The sequence below is a fragment of the Puntigrus tetrazona genome, unplaced genomic scaffold, assembly GCF_018831695.1.
Source record: "Puntigrus tetrazona isolate hp1 unplaced genomic scaffold, ASM1883169v1 S000000148, whole genome shotgun sequence".
Taxonomy (NCBI): domain Eukaryota; kingdom Metazoa; phylum Chordata; class Actinopteri; order Cypriniformes; family Cyprinidae; genus Puntigrus; species Puntigrus tetrazona.
In genome coordinates, this window is record NW_025047824.1 from 1,272,000 (window position 1) to 1,282,500 (window position 10,501).

At 37.0% G+C, this 10,501-nt stretch overlaps 1 protein-coding gene across 4 annotated transcripts in view; it reads right to left on the reverse strand.

Moving 5' to 3' along the window:
* Nucleotides 1-1,160: 1,160 nt before the first annotated feature.
* The window catches only part of LOC122332806 (specifically androgen-regulated gene protein), a 10,768-nt gene continuing 1,427 nt past the window's right edge, over nt 1,161-10,501 (reverse strand). Inside the window, exons 1-4 of one of the 4 annotated variants that reach the window (XM_043230213.1) lie at nt 9,926-10,018; nt 5,703-5,865; nt 4,533-4,719; nt 1,161-4,454 (exon numbers count right to left, since the gene is read on the reverse strand). In XM_043230213.1, the coding sequence (XP_043086148.1) occupies nt 2,887-4,454; nt 4,533-4,719; nt 5,703-5,807 (1,860 nt within the window). In that variant the 5' untranslated portion in view covers nt 5,808-5,865; nt 9,926-10,018 and the 3' untranslated portion in view covers nt 1,161-2,886. Of the gene's footprint in view, nt 4,455-4,532; nt 4,720-5,702; nt 5,866-6,009; nt 6,353-8,068; nt 8,495-9,925; nt 10,019-10,501 lie in introns of those variants that run through there. The other 3 variants (XM_043230215.1, XM_043230217.1, XM_043230214.1) reach the window with 3 other exon arrangements.

The window sequence follows — 10,501 nt, forward strand, 5'->3', positions numbered from 1 at the left end:
ACTCATTTAGCCGAGGCTTTTATCTGAAGTGACTTACAGTTCACTTTGCGAGGACGCTTCTCCGGGAGTAACCTGAGATGTCCCGCTCAAGGGCACAATGATGAGAGCTCATAAAGCGGCCTTTGGGGGGGGGTTTGAACCCGCAACCTTCGGCTATCATCCCTGTTCATACAACAGCGCTAGCGATTTACACCAAACAACATTCTCCACCTGCTGTGCGTTGAGAAAATGTGATTCGAATTATGTTTGGAGGTTCACGCTAGCGTACTACTCTTACCACAGCAGTATATAGTACGCATTTTACACAAACTTTCCATACATGGGTCGAATTTGCAATAAGTGCTATATATTTTGTTCATGGCAGAAATAGCAGGCCCGTGCTAGCATGCTAAATAAAACATAACTATTAGATACAAAGTTGAACTTAAAAAACGTAGAATTCAATTAAAAAACATAAGTTCCTGTTCAAATATGACAAAGTGCATAGCATTAGTGACGTGCTAAAAGACTTAAATTGAAATTAAAAAGTACTTGCAGTAATATTTTGAAAAACTAAATGTATTACAAATCAAAAATGAGAAGTTGTTCTGTCCGCTTATTGAAATTGATGTTGATGTACTAGCTGCTAAAACCATTAAAAGAGTAACAAATAAACCTAAATTGTAAACTTGAGTTTTACTCTCAACTAAAACTAATACTAAAACGTTTAAAAACCAATTAATAGCTTAGCACCCTTAAAAAGCTAAATACCGCTTCATTTATATTAAATGCATTCTGTGACATGAGGAGGCCTATATGTTTTGGAATATCAGTCGAAAATAGAAATCAAATGAATCATTGATTAAAGCTCCAAATGTTATTTTTTTCTCATGTAGTCTTGACATAAACAACAGCACTGAACATAAAAGTCTAGCATGTGTTCGTTTACTCAAAAACTTGATTGTGACCATATTTTAGTGGACAGGATTTCCACTAGAGGGCATCAGAGGCTTAAGATAGGCCTACTTATTTCCAGAATAATTGAATACTAGTTTCAAAAAAGCAGAATGGAGGGGGTTTAAGATCGTTTGAAAACAAGCGCTAAAAGTGAGTTCATGGGCAATGGAAGCCTCGCTAGCAGATCTAGTCTAGTTGGTTAAAACACAAGCACACGAAACATCTCAGGTATGTTTTTTTTTTATCAGTTCTCATGTCAGTTGGATTCACCCTCAAAGGCACGTTCAGTCATTCCAGAGCCTGGCATGGCTTTTGATGACTCTTGACTTTAGCGTTTTGAACACGTTGCAAGCCAAACGGACCTGTTCAAGCGACAAATGATATCCTCACGCTCGCAGAAGCAGGTAAATGAGCCAAAAACTCGATCGGCCCAGCTCACTTCAGGCTCAAATGGTTGCTGACAAAGAAAAGCAGGTCATTAGCCCCAGATCACACGGCCCGGCTGCTTCGGATCAGGTCGGACGAGTTCCCGCCTCGTCTGATAGAAGCCGTTGATGTTATGAAAGGAACTCTCAGAATGTTACCTCAGCAAGACTCTCTGTTGACAAGAAAAACATGGATCGCTATTCGTGCGTCACACACAAGGACAGTGAACTCTGGCTCTCAAAGTTTGACGGAACGAGATCCTATTCTTTCAAACCGGCGTCAATTCAAAACGAATCACATTTACAGCACTTCTCAAAGATCCTGACGCTTCAGCTCCTCGGTGTAGTCCAAATCTTTATTAGGAATCCCTCATAAATATATGAAGTTATATTTGACATGCGCGGGTTCTGCAGAGCATGCTGGTTTACACGAATAGCGATTAGCCTAGCCTGTTTTACGTATGTGAAAATGGCACTTTTTAATAAAGACATATATACACCAGATTTGACATTTAGGCATAATCTAGAACCTAATAGCCAGATAACAAAATTTAAATAACCAATGGCAAAAAGTGAAAATTGTCTGGAAACCATAATCATCTCAACGATATGGAAACATATTTACATCTTTTTTTCTTAGGCTACATCTACTTTATTGGGATCAATTTGAAAACATCTTTAAATCAACAGCGAAAGAGCTTTTTATTTGAAATATTACAATATATATATATATTAAAAATATTTTCATGAAACATTTTAAGCGGAGAAAGCTGAAAATGCCATTTGCAATCGCAGATCCAAAAACGACGATGCATATTTTATAGTAACGTAAGATGCAAGATAACGTAAGTGAGTGGTGGGATATTTTGCTAATAAAGGATAATTCCAGAAGAATCTAGCATGATACTTCATGGTATCATCTCAGCAAGTAACCTTTTAAAAAAAGTTATGCATTAGTTATACATTACTCCACAAAAGACTAACTAATTGCATTATTTAGGTACTTTCTATTGAAAGTAGTAAATTAATGCAATAGTTTTTTTACTGTTTTTGTCAACAGTAAAGGCCTTTTTCATGCCAAAAGTGCAAATAATAAACTTCGGGATGAAGAAAGTGCCTTAGCAACTTGCTCTCAATTTCTCTCAACATGGAGGCAAGAGAGGAATCAGTGATTAAATGGGAAATCAAAGCAATTTTGTGTAACTTTACTAGTTACATGAAAAAAGTAATCCGTTTGCGTAATGCATCATGCCCAGCACTGTCTCAGTGAGTTTTTATTGTGATAAAAGAGCAGAAAATGCTGTTTTCAAATTGATCTGGATTCATGCGGACTGTAGCTGTACCTCTTTAGAAGAAAGTGCTTATATCACATTGTGTCAATTACTTAAGCAGATACCTAAAGATGCAAATCGACCACCAAGCCGAAACCAAAACCATCACAAATGATGCAAAGTCCATATCATCAGCGTATGTCCTTTCAATGCTAATGTCCCAGAATAAATTGAAAGGCTGGTAGCACCATGCATTAGTCCCTCAGTAATCCGAGTTTCTTCAAGGCTTCCCTTCGGTTCTCTCCATTTGTACCGTGCGGAGAGATCATCACGCTTATTCCGGAGCGGGGCAACTTTTGCCCGTCATTCCCTGGCTGAACCGCAGCAGCTTGGAGCATTTTAATTGAATCTTCAACCTGAGGGCCAATGCCAAAGTCCTTTGCGCTCCCTGCAGAAGGAGGTCGAGCTCTGCTTTTGCGTAACTGACCTGGAGACAACTCTACTTGGGTCCTTTCAGGGTTCGCCGTCTGTGGCGTAGCATCAGCGGGCGTTCGAGATCCCGTGCGCTCCAGAGACGCCGTTTTAATGTTGAAGGACTTTGCCGGCTGCTTTTTTACCGAATCTTCTCGCCTTTTTTCATCTTGGTGTTTTAGCGTGTCAGCTACCAGTTGCACGTCATCTGGTATAGGGGTTTCGGAAAGTCTGGATAGCTCCTGAACGGGTTCTGTCGGGTTGCAGAGTGACTGAGGGCGGGTTTTAGCTTTGAACGTTGGCGATTGAGAAGGAGACACGCCGTGGCCGGTTTCAGCCTCTTCGTTTTTCAGCAGACCTAACTTTTTCAAAGCCTCCATTCGGACCTTCTGAGGATCCATTTGAGCTCGTTCGGTTTGAGGGAGTAACGAATTAGTGGTCCCCGGGTCCTTGTGGCTTTTAAGGATGATATTGGATGGGAGCTTCTTGGGTTTGGGCGCCACAATCGGTGGGCTTTTGGGATCTCCGTACTCTTTCGCCGCAGCAGGACTGTGATCTGAAGACAGCGACAGCGTCATGGATTTGTCCGGCGCCGAATGTTGCGCAACTATTAGCGGCGTCAAGTGTGGCGATTCCTTCAAGGAGGCCTTCTTGTGTAGGTTTTTGATCACATTTTGCGATTCTGGTTCTGATTTGGTCATCTCTGTTGGCTTGATAGATACACCAGGCTCCACTTTGGGGAGTTCGGGAATCCATTCCGGTGGCTCTTCGTAAACCGGAGCGGGTGGTGAATAAGCCAGGCTTATCTTTTCCGCTGGTTCATCCATGAAGTCTGAAGGTGGAGGAATGAATTCCAGAGGCACCTCCGAGGAAACTTTCTGAGACTTGCCATCCAAACTCTTAGATGCACCATCTTTGGCTTTCGAGTCACTTAGCAAACTCGTTTTAACTGGAGGTTTGGGTATGAAAGATGGTGGCAAGTCCACGACATCAAGTGATTTTCCAGCGCTTGGTTTGGAGGTTGCTACTTTTGAAGTAGCTTCTTCTGGAATTGTCTTTATAGGTTGTTGAAGGTCAGGGCTTGATCTAAACCCATCAGGAGCGTCAATAAAAGCCACAGGTGTTTCTTTGGGAGATGTTTCCAATGGCTTGATGACTATCTTGACATTCCCAGGAGATGTTTCCATTGGTTTGATGACTATCTTGGCATTCCCAGGGGATGTTTCCATTGGTTTGCTGACTATCCTGGGATTTCCACTTGCAAGGAGTAATGGAGTTGGCACAAGGTACTTCTGAGATGGTTTACGATCTCTTCCAATCACTTTGTTTGGATCCTCATGGGTTGATAGCCCTGAAGGAGAACATTTATGAGCCATTACTCACACAGACCATCTTTAAAGGTACTTTCAAGTATTCTGTTACTGCTTACCCTCAGATCTGTTCTGGTGGATAGACGGCTGCTGAGCAGTTTTTGCTTTTGGGCCATTTGATGGGCGATCAGCCTCATCGTTGGACAAACCGCTGTCTTCTTCTGCCTCCAGAGACTCAATGGTCTCCTCCAGGAACATGAGACAGGCTCTCTCCTCAGCCGAAAGGTGCTCCAGACTGTCATCACTCTATCACACAAACACACAAAGTGTGTTTTTTAAAAAATAAACTGATACTTTTATTCATCAAAGTTGAAATAACTCCTGTCAAACGTTCTATTTATTAAAGAATCGTTACAAAATATAACTGATCAATTTTCACTAAATACGGAGCAGCACGACTGCTTTCAACATTGATAATAATCAGAAATGTTTCTTGAAATCAGCATATAAGAATGATTTCTGAAGGATCATGTGAGACTCAAGACTAGGCAATTCTTTAAAAGGTAATGCTATTTCACAAGATTACTGTTTTCACAGATTTTTTAAAATCAAATAAATTCAGCTTTGGTGAGCAGAAGCTACTTTTTTAAAATACTAAAATATAGTGCATTTTTATTATCAGTGTTTGTAAACATTCATTAAACAAACACACCTGAACATAATGTAATGCACTGTGCTCTAAAAAACTTTAAATCTATTCATTAATAAAAAAGAAAACATTCCAAGAAAAATATAATGTAAAATATTTTATGTCAACCCAAGATTTGTTACATATGATGTATTTTTATGTTATGCAATTATTTTAAATTATTTAATTTAATTAAAATGTTTGAAAGTTGATCGATTGTGATTAGTGTGTTATTTATAATGTGTTTTTATATAAGACGTTTCCTTGTTCCTCTTTTAAGCAGCACTCAATAAAAGTTCCATATGTTTAATAAAAACCAATGCTGGATAAAGGAATGGCTCACCCACCCCAAAAAAAAACCTAAAAATGTACTTAACCTTCTATCAAGCTCAAACTCAACGGAGTATTTTTATGATATGCTTCTATTGCGTATAGAGCTTAGGATGACTACGAACCGTCTCTGAATGGAAACGATCTTCTTAAAAATGTCCATGGAAAAAATAGCAGGAATTACGTGATGGTGAATCGGTGTTTGTTTTGGGCGCACTGTTCCTTAAATGTTCTGGGAAATGAATGAATGAATGAATGGCGTCATACTCACAAATCCAGAGTTGATGCTGAGCACACTATCACAGCTTCCTGCGCTGTCCATCCCAGACACAGATTCAACAGAAACGCCCCGGGGCCAGGTGTCACTTTTTGGCATTGCACATTGGTGGAGTTCAATTACTGCTGCGTGTATTTAATGACGGAAGATAGAGGACCTGTGAAACAATACGGTACATAAGCATAAATAACCAGATTAAGCAGCAGCTGCAACAACAACAACACATTATCGCATGCATACTATATGAACATACTAATCATGAAACCCCGTGGTGTCTTTAAAGTACGCTGGTATTCCCCACCTGATAACATCGCTTTACCACAAAAGCACCTTTCTGTCAGGGAACGTCTCTATCACAGTCATCTTGGTAAAGATGACTGAATCACACTGTTGACGCCACGCTGTACAGATATGCATGAGATATGAGTTTAGCACAGACTTAGACTTGGACAGTAGTCTGGGTCAGATATGCTTTCATTTTGCGTAGGTTTGCTCATGATTTCTGAAGATTAACCTAAGCACGTTCGCATCAGCATCACTGAGATGCTATTGTTTTTATTAATATGTTGAATGCGTATTATTTTTACATTTATCACTTTACTTTGGGTCATTTTTAATAGTTTACATTATTACGATATTCATTTATTGAATTTTAAGTATAGCTGGGTTTTTATTATTATTTCTCTTGCAACAGTACTCATTTGTTTCTTTTTAATATGTCTTATATATTTTTATATATATGTCCCATATAATTATTTATTCAGTTTTAGTTCTTTATATATCAAATACAAATACTTCCAGTCATTCAACTTTAACCAGAAAATAAAAACAGATAAAATAATTATCATTTATGAAATACGTAAGTCATGGCACAAATACCGGGTTAAAGTATTTTTTATTAATTATCAAGCATTTTATGTAATATTGCAACATTCAGATTTTTTGGGGATTGCTTTAGGTATTGAATGATTTTTTAAATTATACCAGAGTTTTTTTGTTACTTTACATTATATAAAATAAATAAATAAATATAATAATAATAATAATAATAATAATAATAATAATAATATAAATATATATATATATATATATATATATATATATATATATATATATATATATATATATATATATATATATATATACATATATATATATATATATTTATATATATATATATATATATATATATATATATATATATATATATATATATATATATAAAATTGTTTTTTTTTCATATTTATTTTCCATTTTAGTTAAATATAATATCCCTGGTTTGGATCAATATAAATTTGATAGATTTTAGTGAATAACTGATTAATTTATCACAAAATACACGCATCTTTTTTGGCAGCATTGTTTGTCCCTGCCGACCCACTTTTGGTGACCCTAGCAATGACTTGCAGAGGCTGCGAATCGATCAGTTGATCAATGAATGTCTAAGCACAGACGTTCAGGAAATACCTGCATGCACCCTTTACACAAGCTGAGTCCGACACACCTGTCGAGATGAGCGAATCAAAAGAAAAGCACACAGAATGTAAGAGTTCAAAGCCTACGCCCAGAACACAATGTGCCCAGATTACTAATATTATTAATGAAGGAAACTGCTGAAGCCGAATAGGGCGAAATAATAAAACCTAGGAGGGTTTTAGGGAATGCACTTTCGAAGTCAACACTTTATTGAAAGGTAGTCAGCAAGATTTGTGCCGCCTTCTAAGACTCTTAAGTATTCATTTAGCAATGCATTGCAAAGATATAAATAAAAAAAAGGATACTTGTGGTAAATTTAGCATCAACCAACTATTTTTAAAAATAAAAATGTAATAGAATTACATAATATAAAAATACATCATACACGCCACACTTTCAGTCGAGCAACTTTTAAAAAATACATTTAAAAATAATAAAAAATGATTGCATAAAGTTTTATAAATTACTAAGCATTTCACTTAATATTTTTGTTGGTATGTTTCATGCTCTCTTATTATTATTATTGAATTAATTTAAGCATTTTAAAGCATTACAATTACAATAATAAAAATACAAAAATTTAAGTCTCTTCTGCTCACCCATTTACTTTCTGAAAAATACAATAAAGCAGTGATATTGTGAAAAGTAACTCAAAATAACTGTTTTCTATGCAAATATATCGTAAAATTTGATTTGAGGTCAGCTGATCCTTCAGAAATAATTCTAATTTGCTGATTCGCTCCATTAAAAAACCCCATTTCTGATTATTGTCGACGTTGAAAACAGTCGCGCTGCTTCGTTTACTCGAAACAGAAACACGCGTGAAAGTTTTCGAGTCATTCAGCATACTTGAGGCGCCGCGTGAGGCAACCGCGAACGCACACCTCTCCGTGACTCTGGCTTCGGCCGACACCTAGAAAAGCAGAGCTTGCCAAGGAATGCCATTGCGCCCCGATGGATCCATTCAGTGTTGACAGAATCACTTCCCTTCCGGCCTCGGCTCGTCTTCGACTACGGCTAGAATGCAAACGGGTGAAATCGGATCGGTTCGATGCGCCCCTGAGCCCGCACGCGCTATTGTTTTCCTAAAAGTGAACGTCTTCCCGCGTTCTCTGTTCATTTGAGGGAGTGGCGCCTTGTAATAGACCCAGAAGTGGAGCCCGGACACCGATGCCGGAGCGGAGCCACCGGATATCTGCTTTTTTGTTTCATTTAAGCGAAAGTTGGAGACCTGATAGCCGTAAAAAAAAAAAAACGAGCCAAATGGACGCCTTGTGACGAGCTGATTAAACTTCACTGATAACATAAAATGAACAAGAACACCTAATAATTAAAAAAACATGGAAAATGTATTTTTATAATATTTCTTTAATATTTTATATGTATAAAAAATAATTGATGATTAATAATTGATATATATATATATATATATATATATATATATATATATATATATATATATATATATATATATATAAAAAGATTTATTCGTTTGTTTTCATACAATTAAACAATTACAACTTATACAAATTAAAGATGATTAATAATTAAATAGTAATCAAATAGAATATTTATAAATATTTTTATTAATAACAATTATTATTATTTATTTTTTTTAGAATACCAAACAATCACTATTTCAACTAAGGAATAATTAAAATTAAATATAATTTCAATCAGGGTTATTTGAGCATTTTGAATATCATGCCTTTGTTTACATTTAAAAACATGTCAGAGAATGCCGAAAATTGATAAAAGGTAAGTTCCCTTGCGTTAACATGCACGTTCACATGTGCGAATATTCAAGGTGCACAGAAAATATTTTATTACTTTATGTTACCCTGCTCTCAGGAATAATCTGCTCCGATTGGGCCACAGCAGAACTCTGCGCTCATATATTTTAGTGTAATGATTATATGATACGATTGAGACAACCGCACTAGCTGCACAGAGTTCATTAAACATAAAATGACAAAAATGTGAAATGTTTGGCCTGTGACATGAAGGCCGGTCATCGGCGGCTCCTGGCAAATCATTGACCAAGAATAAACACACATAGTCCACATCCACCTGCAAAGTACACATTAAAGCAGCAGACCTCTGTGTTTGAAGATTCAGTGCATCTATAGGCCCAAAGCACACATATGCACGTATGGAGGATTTATGACTGTGTGGACGTCAAGTGCACTGAACACTAAATAAAAGCACAAGAAATATGCCATCGGCTTCATCAAACGAATTAAACGTGTCACAAAAATGATTTTGATCATCCTAAAACAATGTTTTGCACCAAGCTGTGTTTCTGCAGTATAATTCTCATCTTGTAGCCATTTCCATTGCAATTTGTAAACAACATTTGCCCTATATATATATATATATATATATATATATATATATATATATATATATATATATATATATATATATATATATAGGCAAATGAGCATGCATAAAGCTGGTGGTTACTATTTTCAAACATAATAATAAACCAAAATGTTACATTCTAACTACATTTGAGAAGTAGCGAACACTTAATGCATAATAAAAAAATAAAAGTCTTGCGAACAGAGATCCTGCCATGATAGCAGACTACTTTTGGCATACTGTACAGGTAACCTGTTACCTATATTTACGCCGCAATGGTGTTTACGTGAGGATTTCGGCCGCGTTACGTGATTATTACCGCGTGTGAAACAGCAAAATCGCGTCAAAGATCCACCAAAAGGCAGGTAAAGTCTCACCTGTCCGTCGGGAAACGCAGTCGCTCACCTGCGCGGCTCTCAGCTCTGAACTAAGACACGGAGCGAGAGAGAATCTTCAGCGGAGCAGCGCTCTCAGCCAATCACAGCACGCGTTACACGCAGAGCCGCGGCTGATTGGCTGAACGCCGGAGACGGCCCGCAATCAACAGGTTACAGTAAACACAGAATGAAATATTAGCTTAATTAGCACAGGGTGCTATAAAACAGTATGCTTATAACACCGCGTGAAACAATACGCAGCGTGTCTTTCCTGATTTCAAATATGTAAATGTAATAAATCAAGTTTAACTTTAACAAGAAATGAAAAGCAAGTAAAGGCCCGTTTAAACCACGATGTCTGTGTTTTGTGTTCATCTGCTTTTCTCGTTTACTCTTTTCACACCATCGCTAATACAGATTCAGTTTACTATTTAACATTCACTTTAATGGACGTATACTTTCAACTTATTTCCTGTTTAAGAGTCACCAGACGAACAACTTCCGTAGTTTTTCCACTGTCATATTAATTAACATTTGTATAACCACCACGGATACCATAGTTTAACTATTAACCAC